The sequence below is a fragment of the Pseudorasbora parva genome, chromosome 23 (assembly GCF_024679245.1).
Source record: "Pseudorasbora parva isolate DD20220531a chromosome 23, ASM2467924v1, whole genome shotgun sequence".
NCBI lineage: Eukaryota > Metazoa > Chordata > Actinopteri > Cypriniformes > Gobionidae > Pseudorasbora > Pseudorasbora parva.
The window spans coordinates 24,869,786-24,889,515 of NC_090194.1; the positions used below are offsets into that span (position 1 = coordinate 24,869,786).

The following is a 19,730-nucleotide window of genomic DNA, read 5'->3' on the forward strand; positions in this document are numbered from 1 at the left end:
TAATCAGTGACCACGCCTCCAACAACACCACACAACACAGACAGAATGAGACGATTAATTCATGAACCGTGACAGATGGTTCATTTAGGCGTACACATTCATGCAGATAGCTCAAAATGCATACAGATAACACAACACTTAGCTGTATGTTCATACAAAGTCATGATGTCATGTTGCAAGATGCTAGATCTTATTTCTGTTTGAGAAAAACTAACTAGCGAATGTTGGAAAAATGAATCCTGATGTTGACAGCTAGCAGTTCAGCATAAGAGGCGAAGAAGAAAAATGAGGCGTTCCAGTCTGTGAAAACAGTAACCCCCACCAGCACGATAACCCCCATTTCACGAGTTCGTTTACCCATATACTCTTTAGCTGATAAGGTTTAAACATATTTGGCTTGCTGTCCACGGTGGAGGGGCTCGAGGGCGCTGCTTCAACTCGAGCTTAGATTTACCCCCCCGGGGACTACTAGTGCTAGGAAGAAGAGAAAGGTAAACATAAATGTAAGTAGGTGGAGTTGGGGAGGTGGAGGGAGCAAAACGACTGATGCCTGAAAGAGGTAGGAGGCTGCTTATATGCTTTGCGGTTGATTGAAAGATTAGATGGGTTCACGCCTCTCGAACTTGCGTTTGTGTACGTTGCTAATTGAAAGATTAGATGGGTTCACTCCTCCCGAAATTATGTTGTGAACTTCACTTGTGGCCGCAGTTGGATGATATTGTTCTTATATTGTTCAAAGACATAGTAAAAACATTACTACTGTGAAATTTGATTTATTCTTATGATGATAAAGCTGAATTTTCAGCATTGTTACTCTAGTCTTCAGTGTCATATGATCCTTCAGAAATCATTTTAATATACTGATTAAGTGCTTTTTTTTCAGGATTCTTGATTCATGACTCATGATTCATGATGCTTTGGTCAAAAGAACATTTAATTGAAATAGAAATCTTTACTGTCATTTTTTAATCGTATACCATTACCATTCTTTCCACAAAAATATTAAGCAATACAACTGTTTTCAAAAGCTTAATGGTCATAAATAAAAGGATCTACACAATGCTTTAGGTCTAAAACAAGTGAGAAATTCCAGACAATATTTAATGTCATATCACATTTATCTCTACTTTCTGGCTAAAGGCCTGCTACAGTACAAGTGACAGACATGGTGACACATTGCCAGCTGTGATACTCCAGACAGACAGTCTCAAGGATAAAGTAACGTACCCGACCAAGATGCCCATTTGGAACATGATCGCTCATATCTGTTGCACACCTCAAACCAATTTACCATAGATTGACAATCACAATTAGGCCACTTTGTCAGGTACCCACTGAATAAAATAATCATGGTGCATCACTCGATAACAGCTATCACTTAGGCTATAGCCCTTCTGATGCATGCATTTTTCATGATTACGATTCTGCTTCTCAGTCCAATGTTGATGTAATGCTGAATACTGAGTTAAGATGGAAACCAGAAGGGTAGTTTTTAAAGTATAGTGATCAGTAAAACATTTCATGTGGCTAAAGGGTGGAGGATGGGTTACTGTAATGAAATACCGCAAAATTGAATTATCTCCAAGCGTTAAAAGCTACATGCTCCACTTGACTGGAGAAAATGACTGAATGCTGAGTGCTCCCGTCTGAACTCGAGTAACCTTTGATGGAAAAGGGACTTATTCTGTGACCACATCCTACTGAAGGAACCAGCGGCTTCAGCTTTGTCACTAAAATTAAGTGAAGTTAATAAACGTAATTTCAGGAGGAGTACGCCCATCTAATCTTTCAATTAATACCAAGGTATAAAACCAGCCAACCCGATCACACATAAATGCGTATAAATAGTACGAGTGTGCAATGTCGTGGAATGTATACGCCAAAACTCATTTTGGCGTGCATATGATACGCTGTTTTTCGCGTGCATATGATACGCTCTTTATGGCGTATATATGACACGCGCTTGGGTAGGTTTAGGGTAGTGGGGCGTATATATATGACACGCGCTTGGGTAGGTTTAGGGTAGTGGGGTGGGGGGTTTGTATGTATAATACGCCATAAAATGCGTATCATATGCGCGCGAAAAACAGCGTGCCATAAACACGCCAAAATGAGTTTTGGCGTATACATTCCACGACATTGCACACTCGTACTATTTATACGCATTTTTGTGAGAATACCCTGAACCAGTAGCTTACCTCTTCCCCTTTTTTTAGTTTCAGCATCCCTCCTTCTCCCCTGCTCCTCCTTTTGTACAATTTTGTACACCACACTGGTGGTGGTTGAGGAGAGATCCCTGACACTAGTGTAAAGCGCTTTGGGTGTACAGTACATGAAAGCACTATATAAATGACTCATTCATTCATTCATTCATTCATTATTTATTCATTCAATTTTGCCTGTTATAGGGGGGCAATCGGAGCTCGGGTAGAATATCCTTTATGAGCCCCTCTATAGCAGACAGCAAGCCAAATCTGTTTACCACTTTCAATAAGATTATATGGGCACACAAACTTCTTTATTTAATGTCCCGTAACACCTAAAATGTTTCAGCCTATAACTTGTCTCTATTTGTCTACATGATTGTGCCAGTAAAGTTATTTTACCATGTTATAGCCAACATGGTGCCTGGATATTTCCTCATCAGTATTAAACAATAACCCACAGTGGTTGAAATTGTTCTCCAAAAATACTGTTCATGGACCTGTTTTAAGACAGCGAAAATTGCAATGGGTTGAAAAAGGCTTTAACTGCCAATAGATTGTACCCCACAGGATGAAGTAACATTAGACCCTGTAGACAGCTGGTGTTCACAATATAGATTGAATTGCAGGGGCCACACTGTAAGCAATTACAGCAAATCAAATATGTCATCACATGTATGCTGAGTTATTCTTTGGCTGTACAAGACTCTAAAGAATATATTAATTGTGTTCATGTATAAAATTGTTAGTTCACCCAAAAATTTAAATTCTGTCAATTCTTACCCTTATTTTGTTCCAAACCTTTAAGACTTCCGTTGAATTAAATGATTTAGTCCACATTTTCTGAATAAAATGTTTTCACTTTATATGATGAACAGATTTAATTTAGGCTTTTATTCACATGTAAACATTGATCAGCATTCATAAACACAAGCTCAACCAAATCTGCTTGACACACAAGAATGAACCTCACTGGTTCTTGCAAAAGCTCAAACAGCACGTGTAACACAAGAATTAACCTCATTGGTTCTTGCACGTCAAGCAAACTTGCTTGAGCTTCTGTTCACCACAACGGATATGTGAATTTTTATATGCGAGTAAAAGCCTACTACTCAATTCATATGGGTTCATTTTCCTATCTCTTTATGAACTTTTTGATGCTTTGGTAGTTGCGTAGTTGTCAACGGAGGGACAAAAAGCTTCCAGATTTCATCAAAAAGATCTTCATTTGTGTTCCAAAGATGAACGAAAGACTTACAGGTTCATAGTGCGACAGTTGTTTTTCCCAGTAGCTTTGTCAATAAAATAAAATAGAAATCTACGTCCTGATTATAAATGCAAAACTTAGTTATACTTCAGTTGTTGGGCATGCAAGTAAACTGTGAGCATAGGTTAAAGGTACAGTGTGTGAATTTTAGCGGCATCTAGCAGTGAGGTTGTGAACAGCAATAACCCACTCCTCACCGCTCACAAGACTGAACCCACTCATCGTTTTAATCATACACTAGATTTAATTATATCACATGGAACCAATCCTGCTGATTGGTATCATACTGCAAAGTGATTATGAAACTGATCACAACCTTGTCAATTTTCCATACTGCTCCGCATTATTGAACAGGTAGAACGATTCTCCCTCTTAGCTGCTCAGTGTACACAAACACAAATGGACTAGCAATATGAACACATTTTCTCTAGTACATTAGAAACGGTTGCACTGATCAGATTAAAAAAGGTTAAAGAGAAAAGTACTGAACTATGGTACAACAATATTACTCACACTATCAAGAGAGAAACTCTAATCTAGAGCACAAATGGAAACAAACTAATTTAGAGGTCTTCAAAATCACATGGAAAGACAACATTTCGCACAGAATGACATACTCAGTTTAAATCTAGACCGTTTAAATCTACACAAAAAACACATCTCTTTCTATGGCATACACACAGAACATTATCAATTTATATTCTTAAAATCAGTTAAAGGGGGGGTGAAATGCTGTTTCATGCATACTGATCTTTTTACACTGTTAAAGACTTGGAATCCCATACTAAACATAGACAAAGTTTCAAAAGTTAAGGTGGACGTTTGATGGGAGTATTTCTTTGTCAAAAATACTACTTCCGGTTAGTCATAAGTTTCGGCAAGTTTTTTGAGATCATGCGTCCCCTTTGACGTTAATGGGGGCGGAATTTCCTTGTATGGGCCTTACGGACAATTCTACCGGAAGCGCGTGAGAGAGAGCGAGGGAGAGAGCGAAAGCAACAGCCTACGCCCATCAAAGCGCTGGCTTGTAGGATGCTGGACAGGTGATGTGCACATAACAATGTCACCAAAAAAGTGCGTTTTTGGTTGCCAGACCAAGACAGTCCTGCACATATTCCCCAAAACCCCGCGTTAAGGCAACAGTGGACGTAATTTGCTTTTCCGGATCAGCAACTGAGTTGCGCGAATGTTTATATCTGTTCGCTGCATTTCGGTGCCGACTGTTTCATAAACAAGGCCCAGCTCGACGCCGGATTTTCCCAATCGCCTAATGCTGAATGATGGAGCAGTCCCAACGTTAGAAGGGTGAGTGAGACTGCTTCAAATGTCTGTGTTTTTTTTAGTCCGCTTACTAACGTCTACACAAACCACGCGTAAACACACACACACGTGCACAACTGCACTTCCCACATGTACACCTTCAAAGACAAAAATATGACGATATAATTCAAGTATAAATATGTAAATAACACAAGCCGCTAAGCATATTATATAGTTAGTGTATAACTTGTACCACATACAGACGTCCTGCTTTAGTCGTTTTTGCTGCTGCTCCTGTTCAACTGCAGCCTCTGGGTCTGATTCCGGATCATAGATGTATGGCTGTATCTGATTAAAAGCCATATTTTTATTTTGAATAAAGTTTTTTTCCCGCTGTTAGAGATGAGACAGCTTTACGATGCACTCGACTCAACACACAGCGCGCTGCTGCACACGTAATTATTTAGCTCCGCTCACACGACACGGCCCCCACCCGCTCGGCTTTTTTCGGAAAGACTCGGAACAGCGCATCTTTCTTATATAATTATTAAAAAAATAAAGACTTTTCGGAGATATGCAGGATGCAATGCTACTCTATAGGTACTCAAGATTGACATGACACTGACTGAAACTGAGTGTTTCACCCCCCCTTTAAATAATTGTTAGGCGGCATTAACTAGGGCTATGTCTACATTAATCCGGAAAGGGTTTTTTTTTTTTCAAAATGCTTTCACCAAAAGTTTCTCATTCACACTGAAACGTCAGTAAGCGCCAAATTCAACTCACTGCGCATGTGTAATACCTCATAAAAGCTCACTAAAATGATACAGATCATTTTATTTAGCTAAATATCTCACCATTCACTAATACGCATAAGTGAAGGGTGAGATATTTTGCTGAATAAAATGGTCGCACTTGGTCAACAATTATTGTTTGGTCTAAAACGGAATTCAACTGTTTTGCCACAGGACAGCAAATGCAAGTACATTTTCTGTCATCCTTGCAGTACTGTGATATTAAGTGTGCAAAGTAACATATTTGAGCAACTGTGTGAAAGTGAATAACACATGCATATGCATAAACATGCATATCAATTGGTACAACATGCATCACTAAACATGCATCATCGTTTTCAAATACCTCCACACAGTCCACACTACAACACTTCCCATAACACCTGATGTACTCGTTACATCATAAGAAGTATGGCATCTATGCTAATGTTAGTCTCTCTGTTTATCCTGAGGTTTACTGCTGTCAGCCGTATCTGGGCCGTATCCAGGTCAGATGGTGGACCTGCACTGGACATGACCATCCCTGAAATATCTGCAGAGACCATGTCAATTAAACTCTGCGATGTAAATACTGCATCGACACGACAGCCTCATTAAAATCATCTCCAATATTTTGAATAATCGGTAACACTTTACAATATGGGTGCACTAATATGCATTAATTCATGCTTAACTAACGTACAGATAATCATGAGTTAATGTATTACTAATGGTGAACTAACCCATTTATTAATGATTACTGCATCAGCAACTACATGATTCATTTATTAAGTAATCATTAAAATGTTATTTGTTAAATGTGTCATAATGTATTTATTCATTAATAACATATTATATTAACTAATAATGTAAATTATCGTGTTAATTACCACAAGGGGTCAAAGCCATGCATTTCAACTTCCAGTTTTCTGCTTTAATTAATCATTAGCTAATAAATTAGTAAGGTATCATTATGTTACGACTTTAATTGTTGGGGCACATGACTATTAACTAACATATTAAGTAATATGTAATTGTGGTTATGAGTTTTTCATTAATTCTGAATTATTTAATTAACCATGCAGAATCTTCATTAGTTGCTGATGCAGTAATCATTATTAAACGGGTTAGTTCACCATTAGTAATACATTAACTCATGATTATCTGTGCATTAGTTAAGCATGACTTAATGCATATTAATGCAACCTTGTCTCAATGTTATTAATGCATCTTTATCTCTAGGTCGTGTCCAATGACCATTCAAGATGGCAGTTATTAAACCTTTAAACTCTTTTTAAGAAATCACAAAAAGAATTAACAAATTACAGACACAAATTAGTTTAATCTTCCATTTCTGTCTAAAGAAATTTATTCTAGAAAAAAAAATTGTCTGCTCAATTGTGTTCTTACTTACAAGAAAATGAAAATTTCATGCTGGATTCAGACCCCATCATATAGCAGACAAACTGCGCTTGTTAACATTACAAAAGCATACTTCTAGCTGCTGATCAGGGGCCTATTGCACAAAACTAGGATAAGGGATTAAGCCAGGATATCTTGGTGATCTTGTCATCTGTATGCAAAATTTAGTACACCGCTGTCATGTAAATGCACCCTGAACACTAAATGCACTTACATTAAGAACGATAATGACAACGAAAGATAACTGTATAGTGGATAAATTTAGCCAGGATCACCAAGATATCCCGGCTTAATCCCTTATCCTATTTTTGTGCTTTAGGCCCCAAAGCTGTATCTAAATACTAGTTTTACTTGATCTTAGTACCGCATTCAACACCATAGATCATAAAATACTCTTAGATTGTCTACAAAATTACACTGATATTCAGGGACAGGCATTAAAGTGGTTTATATGATATCAGAATGTTACTAATTTGCCACAAGGATCTGTGTTAGGCCAACTGTTATTATCAGTATATGCTGCCACTGGGTAATACTATTGGAAAACATGGAGTAAGTTTCCACTGTTATGCTGATAATACTCAGTTATACATTTTAGCATGACCAGATAAAATCATTAAATTATCCAAGCTGACAGTGCGTTAAAGATATAAAATATTGGATGAGCTGTAATTTTCTCCATTAAATTCAGATAAGACTGAGGTATTACTTATTGGACCAAAAAACTGTACACAGAATCTCTTAGAAGGATGTACTGTTACTTCATCCGCTACAGTTAAAGACCTGGGTGTTATATTAGATAGCAAATTGCCTTTCTAAAATCATATTTCAAATGTTACAAAAACAGCCTTCTTCCACCTCAGAAACATTGCTAAGATAGTTCATGCATTCATGTAGAATTTCATTCATTCATCTAGACTTAATTATTGTTATGCATTACTAGCTGGCTGTCCTGCATCTTCAATAAACAAGCTACAATTAGTCCAAAATGCAGCCGCTACAGGCTAAATTCTGGAACAGTCTTCCTGAAAATGTTTGGGGAATCGGGGCTCAGATTAAAGCCATATCCCTTTAGTCAAGCATTCACATAAAGCATCTAATAACCTTGTACTTATGTCAGTGCACATGGTTGTCTTTGCTTAATGCTTTGGACACCAGCTACACTAATTATTTTCCTCTTCTGTTTTTTCTCGGGATGCCCATCCCAAGGTAACTATAGAGTCAGATTCCAGTTTGTATCCAGCTTCTTATGAAGACTCTCAGATGACCATTACCTCTAAAGAGAGATGACTCCAACTCCTACAAGGACTTCAGAGGATGCGGCTCTGCATCAACATGCACCCTTACTCAATTTCTATATACCCTATTCATTGTTAACAACATGCATTCTCATTTTTACGTAGCCCATTGTCTGTGCCTTAATTTGTTTTTTATATTGATTAATAATATATTGTTAGCTAACTGTGTGCCTTTCATATATACATTTCTGTAATACATAACTTGGACACAGTGTCCTCTGATAACAAACAAGCTGCTTTGAAATGATATGTATTGTGAAAAGCGCTATATACATAAATGTGAAAATTGAATAAATACTACACACTACACCTTTAAGCCATCCATGCATATGGGGTTAGTAAAATTTTATTCATTAATTAATTAACTAAAGGAGCGATCACAGTATGTTAAGCATAAAAAAACAATAATCACTTTAGATCCAGCAACAACTTTATTGTTGTTGGTTGTGCACTACTAGAGTACAAAGACAGCCAGAGGGTTTAAATGCAGAAATGTGAAGCTTGCATATTTTTTATTTTTACTTTCATTAATTTTTCAGTTTGTTATTTCAGATGTTATGTTGTCTGAATCGTTTTTCTAGGTGGAAGAATTCTTGTTATGTAAGACCTGTGGGTAGAGTTTGCTCAAAGTCAACAGTGCTTCATGAATAGATATGTGTGGTTCCTTCCATGTCCCTACCTGACATCATAAAGAAAGTTGAAGCAAACATAATAAACTTTAATTAACCTTAAGTTGTTTCAAGAAATTATTAAAATCTCATCTTTTTAAATTTGTTTAAAAGGATTAACTGATTTTGTTTATTATTCTAACAATATTATTGATTTGACTGCACTGACATTATTGGGTAAGAACTGAACTGAGCTGACATCACTATGCAGAACTGCTTTATAGATGAAATTTACTTTTAATAATTTATGATCTTTACAACGGAACTGACTGAACTCTGAATTGACAACAGCTGAACAATGACACTATCTTCTTTTAGAGTTGCTGCACAGTCTAAATGAACTCGGTTTGCCTTTTCCTGTTATCACTGCAAAGCTGCCAAACGATCTGTATTAAGCACTATATAAAACTTGATTTATCTGTACCTCAATTTAATATATTATTGTCTATTTTTTAAAGATGTTTACTTTTATATTGTATTGAAGCACTTTAAATGTATTATTATCATTATTGTAGTTGTGATGTTTCCTTATTCTATCCATTCCCCTCTAAAAATGTGTGTATTAGAATTGGTGTCACATATCAGTACATAGAAAATAGCAGTTCAAAACAAACGAGAATACTAGTACTAGTCTTTCTACGTAAACACTTTTAGCACATAGCAGTTTAACAATCTCAGGGAACAAGTTTTAGATCTAAAGCACAAAAAAATGCTTTATTTAACTTAGGTAGGCTACCCCATATAGACCATGTAGTTTCTAAAATGCTTTGGACATTGTTTTCTCAGGTTCATTCAGTGTCGCTCTCTGTTATAACTGAACGGCTGTGTGTATCTCTCTTTCACGGAGGGAAGTGGGCGAGGTTTTGCTCACCTCAGGGATGCTGCTAGACAGCAGTTGATCGCATTTGTAGTGTAGGCGTCGTCAGGGGAGCTGCTGGGCTGGAAGAGAAAATGCTGCCGGGCTGAACACTCACTCTCTGGCCTCGCGGGCTGCTTTCCTCGATGGCTGAAACGGTTTCCCGAAGCGAACTGAATTCAAACTACGAAGAGAATTTATGCAGCAATTAAACCTCTCCGTTTTGGAATGACAGACTCGTGTTACTCGTTTAATATTAAAATGGAAATCAACAGAAAACAACTTATATCAAAGCGATATAATTTTAATGTGGGGCTGATGTGTTTGCTTGTTTTGTCTGCTGATGCGTATGAATGTCCAGATTCCTGCAGATGTTATGACAGTTCCGTGATCTGTGTGGACAGTAAAGCGATCAAACTACCTCTTGAAGTGCCCAGAAGGACCCAAAACTTAACTTTAAACAGAAATAATATCTCCGTTTTAACAGAGAGGGCGTTTATAGCCAACGGGACAGATATGGAGTTGCTCGCGCTGTCACTGGAGGACAACAACATACAGGTGATCGAAAACTGTGCGTTTTGTGGACTCCCCCGACTTCTTTTCTTAGAATTGAGTTACAACCGTCTAATGGTTGTGACTCCTGGGGCTTTTTCTGGATTGGGACAGCTGCGTAATCTTTACCTCAGTAACACCTTAATGGCTTCAGGCGCAAGCCAATTACCAATCGCGCTCTCCACGGACAGTTTGTGTAATCTTCAGACACTGGACCTGTCTGGAAACAGTTTGAAAGCAATTCCTCTTTCTGGGTTTGGCAACCTCAATTTAACCACATTAATACTGTCAAATAATTCAATCTCGACCTTGGATAAACACGATTTACAAAAATTGTATGCATTCATGGAAATAAGTGTTTACTTATCACATAACCCGTTTGAATGCAAATGTGACAAACTGAAGGAGTTTAATGCATGGCTTAAGAATAGCTCCCAATGTGTAGACTCGGAAATTCTGGAATGTGCGCAACCTGAAGAGAAGAAGGATATACGTGTGATGAACGTATGCAAACCTCAAGACTTGGGTTCTTATGTGCTTCTCGGCATTGTGTTAGCCCTTATCGGAGTTGTGTTCCTCATGGTGTTGTACTTGAACAGACGAGGCATTAAGAGGTGGCTCAATAACATCAGAGAGGCCTGCCGGGATCAAATGGAGGTGTATCATTACAGATATGAACAGGACTCCGATCCCAGACTAGCAAACGTTGCCGTTTAAGTGGAACCTTAGACATCTCCTTGAACTCTGCTGAGACGCTATGTCAACGAAACTGAAGTTTTGTGGCTTTTATCTGTTAGCTCAGAGACTAACGTAGGCTACTCTTAAAAGTTGACCAATTTAATGTTCAGCAGTTACATCCTCCATGTCACATTTGTTGGCCTCATTGGGTTGACTAATTTCAGAAAAGTAATCATTATATTCCAAAGAAATAATAATTTATGCCTCATAAGGAGTGAGGTTTTTTTTTTTTTCTTTCTGAAATGAGACATCTCAATGGCATATGCATCTCAATGGAAATGGAATTTCAATATCTCCTCCTGCACTCATATGCATGTCAATTTTTTCTTGTCCCATTTTTTTTTCTTGGAATAAGAATGTCCCTCCCATCTGCCTGTAACTATAAATCAAGGGGTTTGGTTTTGCGGCTTAAAATGCCATTGAGATGAATAGGAACAGATAGCTTTCTCAGATATTACACAGTAGCTCTTATTGCAAGCAATATAATAATTTTTTAAGACTGTGACAAATTGAACCCCCCCCCCCCCCATGTAAACACAGGAAAATAAACAGGGCTTGTTAAGCGATTTTATGCTTTAAGTGTTAATTTGTATTATGCTATGGGATTAAGGAAGTTCAACTGTAAATACATTTAGCAATTAAAAAAAAAAAAGATAGTAAGACATAAATAACAATCCCAAATAATATGAGGGTGCAGAATATGTATAGGCAGCGCTTCCCTCAATCAAGTGACACTGTCAAACAATCCAGTTATTAAAATCTGGGAAAATGTAAGCAGCATAAAAATACTATATAATTTATTATAATAATAATAACAAATAGCCTTGATGGACACATGCAAATGATCAGCTCCTGTGACATAGTATGAGAATGTTGTGAATGTTGTTAAAGTGCATTAGGGTGAAGTATATGCACAAACAGTATATGCACTTCCTGGATAACTGCTTTATTTTTATTTTTTATTAGCCCACATTACCTTCTATACAGTGCCAAGTTCAGACACTCTTGGTCTAGAGTGAGACACAATGACATTAGTCCTTTTTCTTGGCAATGTTTAATTTAGACCTTGGATTTTGTTTATATGTACGGAGATTTTAACAAAAGATGTACAATTCTATCCATCATCAAATCTTTACATATTTTAAATGACTGTGATGCAGCCCAGTAATGAAATTACAATATAGAGCAGTGACATAATACTCTTTTATAAACAAACTATACTTGCATCCTCAATAAAACTCAAGATATCAATGAATGTTCTTTGAGTGTTTTTGTTACAAAGTGCCCCCCCCCCCCCCTTTATGCTTTATTTTAATTTTTTAATTACTGAATTAAACAATCCATGCTGAGAGAAAATCACAAACACTTTTTGAGGTGCCATTTGATTGGCGCCATTGACATAATTGGCAGTTAGTAATTAGAATAACATTACTCATTAGAATAACTCTTAAATAGGGGGAAAAAAATATGAAAATGTTTGTCAGATAACCGATAATTCTTTATATTTGTAAGCTGATATTGGCCGATAAATCTAAATACAAATTTTGATAAACCTACCCTGTCCCAAACACATCAACATAAGCCTATAGAGTACAGCTTATTTTGAACCAGTGTAAGATTCTTTTTAAATAAATTGTACACTCCTGTGGCCTTACTAACTAACTTACTTTATTAAAAAATGGTAATGCTTTGCAATAAGGTTTCAGTTTTGTTAGCATTATTTAATATGAACAAACAATGAATAACAATGCTTCTACAGGATTTATTAATCTTATTTCATGTTAATCTCAACATTTTCAGATCCAAATTTGTACTTGTTAACATTAAGTAATGCACTGTGAATGGACTGTTAATGAACATTTTATAACTAATATTAACATTATGTTAGTTAATGCGTTAATACATGAAACCTCAATGTAAAAATGTTAATTATATTGCTAACAAAAAAAAACAAAAACAAAAAAAAAAGTAATTGAACATTACTTGAATACGTATAAAGAATAAAAATGCATGTGCCATGCATGAAATAGCCTCCGAATGGACAATAAGGAAATTATTTTAAAGGGATAATCCACTGCTTTTTCATATTAAACTATGTTATTCCCTTAAAGGGATATTTCACCACTTTTTCATATTAAACTGTTATACAGATGTGAGGGAGGATGTTTTCAGCCGTGACTTTTTACTGCGCCGAGTCGAAGTACTCTCAGAAGTGCTATTCCGCCATACATTAGTTCTCCTTTTTAATCCGCTTAGAAAAGCGCCACGTTTTATTTTGTGTCACCATACTTGTTCGTTCAACTGTTCGTATAACTGTATTTAAAAAGGGAAAACGTGGAGGCATTTGATTGCTTCTAACTTAATCTCTGTTTGGTACCTAATGAATGAACTCGGATTAGTGGGCTAAGCTAAATGCTATCAGAATGTCACCACACGTCAGAGCGATTAAGTGCATGCACTAAGACGAGAGAGGTATATCAACTCGTCTTAGTACAGGGAATAACATAGTTTAACTCTTTCCCCGCCAGGGCTATTTAATTCTATGGGCTATTTAATAGCCCATAGAATATTTTGTTTAATGAATATCTGAGCATGCAATATATCAAAATAAAGAACTGACCCTCTTCTTTTAAACAAAAAATCGTTTTATTCTAGCTTCATGCATTCCTTTTTTATCAACACTTGAATATGGGTAGGTTTCATTAAAAAAGCAACATTTTGAACAAAAAGCTGAGAAAATCAAATTTTTGAGAAAGACTGTTTCCAGATCAGATTCAGAGTGATGATCAAACACAGATGGAGTAGATCGAGTCCATCAACACCCCTAATGCTTAGACAGTCCTGTGGCTCGTCCTGGGTCCACATTTCATTCAGTAACATTAGGCAGTTTTGATTCATTTGCTGTTTAATGAGGATGATCACATTATTTTTAATATGCATATGATTACATGCAATCACTCGTTTCACTGCGTCTTACTCGCATGTGTTTTGATCAGGACATTCAGGACTCATTCAGAAGATGTACAATAGCGGCCCCCTAGCACCCGACTGTGAAAACACGGAAACCCGGAAAATTCCGTTATTGGCCTGGAAGCGTTTTCTCACAAATAACGGAAATTTCCGTGTTTGGCGGGGAAAGAGTTAATAGGAAAAAGCTGTGCGAAGACAGTGTAAGACGAGAGAGGACCAGGCCCGGACTTTACGTTGAGTTTGTTTACGTTTTGTTATGTGTGTCCCTCATGGAGGACTGCCCGTGTTACTTTCATTTTGTTTATTTTTATTTGATTAAAAGTTGTTGAACGTTCGCCGGTTCCCGCCTCCTTTCTTCCCATATTTTTGAGCGTTATTACAAACACCTTTGGGATGAATTAGAGCGGAGACTGCGAGCCAGGCCTTCTCGTCCAACATCAATGCCTGACCTCACAAATGTGCTTCTAGAAGAATGGTCAAAAATCTCCATAAACACACTCCTAAACCTTGTGGAAAGCCTTCCCAGAAGAGGTGAAGCTGTTAGAGCTCCAAAGGGTTGGCTGACTCCATATTAAACCTTACGGCCAAATGCCATAATGAAATAGTTGAAAGACATTTTCCACTGAAAAGAGCATCAGTTGCCACAAAATAAAATCTGCTAAGAGGGGGGGTTCATTTTTTATTTGTATTTATTTTATTAATCATATATATATATATATATATATATATATATATATATATATATATATATATATATATATATATATATATATATATATATGTGTGTGTGTGTATATATATATGTGTGTGTATTAGGGATGTCAATTTTCACAAATTCCCATGATCGATCGTCGTTTAAATTAACGGTCAATTAATCGATTAATCGTTAACCATAATACTGAAATAGGCGTCTACAGCAGTGGCTTATAGCCGACAGCATGACAGAATGTGCAATGCTGCTCAAAACGCCATGTTCACCAAATAAATGAGAAGGATTTTTTTTTATCTAAACAAAGGGCTATGGGATTGTAAAACTAGTCGATGTTATTTATAATTTAATTAAATTACTTATTTAATAACCAAATATAACATGTAATACAACACGAACGCCGCCTCAGATCTTCAGAATGTGTGGACGCACTTTCAAGAACAACGTGCTGAAACGTCACCTAAACCCAATTAATTCAAAACGATTTATTAAAATATTGTTTTCATTAATGTTATGTAATGTGACCGTCCCAATCATAGTTATTATTAGTCGTGCGTTGCGGTTTGAACTGCGCGAGCTGAAGCCGATGCGCTGAATCAACACCGGTAAGTTACACTGAAGCTCTTTGCTAGCACGTTATTTAACTCAACAAAAAGCTTCCTATATGAGATTAATCAGATTTATATAAAGTTAACAAAATATTACAAATTATATATCTTCACAAAATGATGCGAATGCACAAGTGAACTTGAATTGAGTTGCTGATATTCATATTCAGAATGGGAGACGCGCTTCCTGGAACAATGCTCTGAACACGGCACCTAAAACCAATGACTTTACAACCATTTATTATAATAGTGTTCTCATTTCTGTTATATAATATGACTGTCCCAATCATCGTTATTATGCATCGCTCTGTATGCGCTAAACTGAATGAAAACCGGTAGCCATTACTGACTGAAGCCATTTGTTAGTGCGTTTTATTTCGCTGAAAGAAACGCATCCTATATGATTGATCACATATATAACGTTACAAAATAAATGTAATATTACAAATTACTTCAGCACAATCTGATGCGAATGCACAAGTGAACTTGAACTAAGTTACAGGCGCGAGTCAGAATGCGTGACTCATGTTGTGCACGCGCTCTTCCTGGATCAACGCAATGAAACACACGGCAAATAAACCCAAATAATTAACAATCACAATGTTTTATTACAATAGTGTTCTCATTAATGTTGTGTAATATGACAGTCCCAATCATAGTCATTATTAGTGCTGTTGGAGCTGAAGCTGATCACTGCCACGCTTTTACTACCGCTCGCCTCTACCGTTAATTATTAACCAAATGCATCCTTATGAGATAAATCAGCTAAAGATAGGCCTGCACAAAATAAACACAATATTATAACTTACATTTGCACAAAAGGCTGTGAATGCACATGCAAGCTTGCAGTCATGATGAAGGTGTAACTCCAGCTGTTAAATGGTCCCAAATAGAACTCGGGCACGCTCGCATCATTTCTCCTCCCCTTTCCTCACGCACGCGCATGACCCTGCTTAATCGATGATCGATAAGTCTTATCGATCAAATGTCTTATCGACAATTAATCGATCATCGATTAATCGTTGACATCCCTAGTGTGTATATATATATACACACACATATATACATATATACATATACAGGTCCTTTTCAAAAAATATGCACATTTTTTGAGATAGGAATTTTGGGTTTTCATGAGATTTATGCCAAAATCATCAGTATTAAAACAATAAAAGACCTGAATTATTACAGTTGGTGTACAATGAATCTAAAATATATTACATTATTGAAAATAATGAACTTTTATCACAATATGCTATTTTTTTGAGAAGGACCTGTATATAGTTGATATTGTTGCCAATATGTCATGCATCCCTACTTTTAAATTGCATTTTTTTTCTGTTTAATCTCAATCACTCTCCTTAAATAACGGAGTGAGGCTATCTCACCCCAATACTGATGATAGTTGGAGATAATTTGCTGCTAATAAAAGAACAGAGGCATTGGCTGAAGATGAATCTGTGACATAATTATAGCTGGGATTAATCACATCAGGGTCATAACTATAAGAGGCTGATATCCTATAAATCCTGGGTCTTGCCCCTGAGCTGCTTCATTTGCCCAGGTTTAATTACTAGGTTCCTTATGATTGGGTGTTTGATTTTAAACACAAGGTCATTCTTACACCAGCAACCCCTGATACAAATCCTGTGGGTTCTGAACAAAAAAATGAATGTACTGTGCAAACCAATTTCCGTCCAGTTAGCCTGAATCATTTTTAATATAACATTTGTTATTAATGTTCACTGCATTGCCTCTTATGCTTCAATGGTTTCTGTAATACAGAAATTTGAGAAGTTGGGTAAAGTAATTTTAAGTACTATTCACGAGTTTGTGTGCCCATATAATCTTAGTGAAAGTGGTAAACAGATTTGGCTTGCTGTCTGCTATAGAGGGGCTCGGAGAGGATATTCTACCCGAGCTCCGATTGCCCCCCTATAACAGGCAAATTGAATGAATAAAATAATGAATGAATGAGTCATTTATATAGCACTTTCATATGTACTACTGTACACCCAAAGCGCTTTACACTCGTGTCAGGGATCTCTCCTCAACCACCACCAGTGTGGTGTACAAAAGGAGGAGCAGGGGAGGAGGAGGGATGCTTCAGGAACCAAAAAGGGGAAGAGGTAAGCTGCTGGTTTTATACCTTGGTATTAATTGAAAGATTAGATGGGCGTACTCCTCCCGAAATTACGTTTATTAACTTCACGTTTTGAGTGTGCTGGAGACTTTTCTAGTTATTAATTATTGTTCACTCTCAACATTCAATTTGAATTTGAATATGATGATATATGTGTGAACCAATGAGTTTTGTGAGCTTTTCCTATTACATGCTAATTTAAGAAATGTTTTTGTGGATGCAACAAACTCGAAACAAGACTTTTTAAGTGAATACAATTAACTGCAAAGTAAAAAAAGAAAAGTTTCCACTTCATTCTCTAAATGTGTTCACTTTATTCTAGAAATGTTTCCACTTCATTCTCGAAATTCGACAGATTTTTTTCTTTTTTTTTACTTTGCAGTTCAGGGCTTCCGTAATTTATCCAGGCATCTTTTTTTTCCATCATCATTTGAAGCTGTATTTTTTACAGACTCTGGTGATTAAAACCCTCAGAGATGCTGGATAACTAAATAGTGACTTTAATGACAGCAAACGCGCAGGGAAACACCAGTTAAAGGTCCCTTGGCATGACATTTTAATTTTATGAGGTTTTTCAACATTAATATGAGTTCCCCTAGCCTGAATATTGTCCCCAAGTGGCTAGAAATTTTGATCGGTGTAAAATGAGTTCTGGCTGTCTTTCTCTGCCTTTGAGAAAATGAGAGCTTAGACAAGCTGATCTTAAATTCTTGCACAGGCTTTACCATACGGATTCAACAGCACCGCCACAAACAGTGAGTATACTCACAGTGTTCATTAATGCCTGATCTGGGATCAGTGAGTTCTGATGTGTAGCTAATCATTGAAGTTCACACAGACTTTCTAAATCGGCCGTCTTGATGCATCAGTGATGCATCAAGCCAGTGACCAAAACCATCAACTTCACGTCATTTCTGTTAGCAGCATGAAACAAATCTATTATTTAAATGATTAAACTACAGAGAGCAATCAAAGAACACTCTTTATAATGTTCAGATCTGTCAATCACCCGTTTGAATGACGCTGCTCTAGTAATTATGCTCAACAGAAGCTCTTACTGTATTCCGATGGATGTCGTGTTTGTTGTTAGCTGTGGTAAAAGCATTCTGTGAGAGAAATAATGTTGCAAAGTTCACTCGTGTTTATTAAGAGCTCTCAGATATACAAATTAAATAAACTCAAGCTCTCAAAAACTCAGTACAAGAACACTTTCTCAGCAATCTTTTCCCAGCTCCGTCTTCCTCTCGACTAGTGATGTCCGGTTCGTGAACGAATCGTTCTTTTTAGTGAACTGGTCAAACCAGTTCACCAAATCGGACTGAATCGTTCTAAACGGTTTGCGTCTCAAATCAGTGTTACTATAGTTACTAACATTCTGACATGAATGACAGTCCCTCTGAATAAAAATAAACTAATATCTTGAATTATATGTTGTAACTCCAACATTTCACTGAACTGTGACTTTCCTGAGAGATCTGATGAACTCACAAGCAGCTGATACTGAGCATGCGTGTGTAACCGAACATGCAGCAGATCAGCAGTACAGAATCGAAAACCGTTTCTTTCGGACACGTTCGATACTGAGAACCGATGAGCCGATGATCTGAGCATGCGTGTTATTTATTCAGAGGAATGAAATGCAGGTTAAGTGTATAAAACAATTCATGTTTGGAAACATCACAAAGCATCACAAAAATTATCACTGTATTATTTTAAAGTTTGGAAACACAATGGATTGTAAAACTAAACATTTATTTGTTTGATCAATAATGGTATTGGTTCCTAATATTTTCAGGAACAGCTTTTTTCTTATTTAATTCGATACACATTTTAAAATGTAATCAAAACAGTAGGTTCAATATCAGACTAAGTTACATATTCAGCTTGCAGCGATTTGCAGCTCAGCACACATACACTGATACAGCAGTTCTCGAGTCAGGAACGGGTTTCTATCTGACACAGTCGATCTTTCGAATCACAAGTACAGAATCGAAAACGGTTTCTATCAGACATGGTTGATCTTTCAGTCATGTTCGATTCTGAGAACCGATGAGCTGAGATACTGAGCATGCGTAGCGTCGTCTTGAACCAAACCGTTTCTCTCTGACAGCTGATGCTGATAATATGAGCATGGGTGAAAATTTGAGAAAGAGAAAGTTTGTTATATCAATGTAAGTTTATTTAATCTGTGTAAAACAGTGTTTGCATGACAGTGGCTGAATTGAGTGCTTTTGCAAAACATGAACGAAAAAAAAAAAACAT

The 19,730-nt window shown here is 36.8% G+C and overlaps 1 protein-coding gene across 1 annotated transcript; it reads left to right on the forward strand.

Moving 5' to 3' along the window:
• Positions 1-9,801: 9,801 nt before the first annotated feature.
• Positions 9,802-12,219, forward strand: tpbgl (trophoblast glycoprotein like). The gene has a single exon (XM_067433466.1). The coding sequence runs from the start codon at positions 9,977-9,979 to the stop codon at positions 11,015-11,017; it is 1,041 nt and encodes a 346-aa protein (XP_067289567.1). The 5' UTR covers positions 9,802-9,976; the 3' UTR covers positions 11,018-12,219.
• Positions 12,220-19,730: the final 7,511 nt, after the last annotated feature.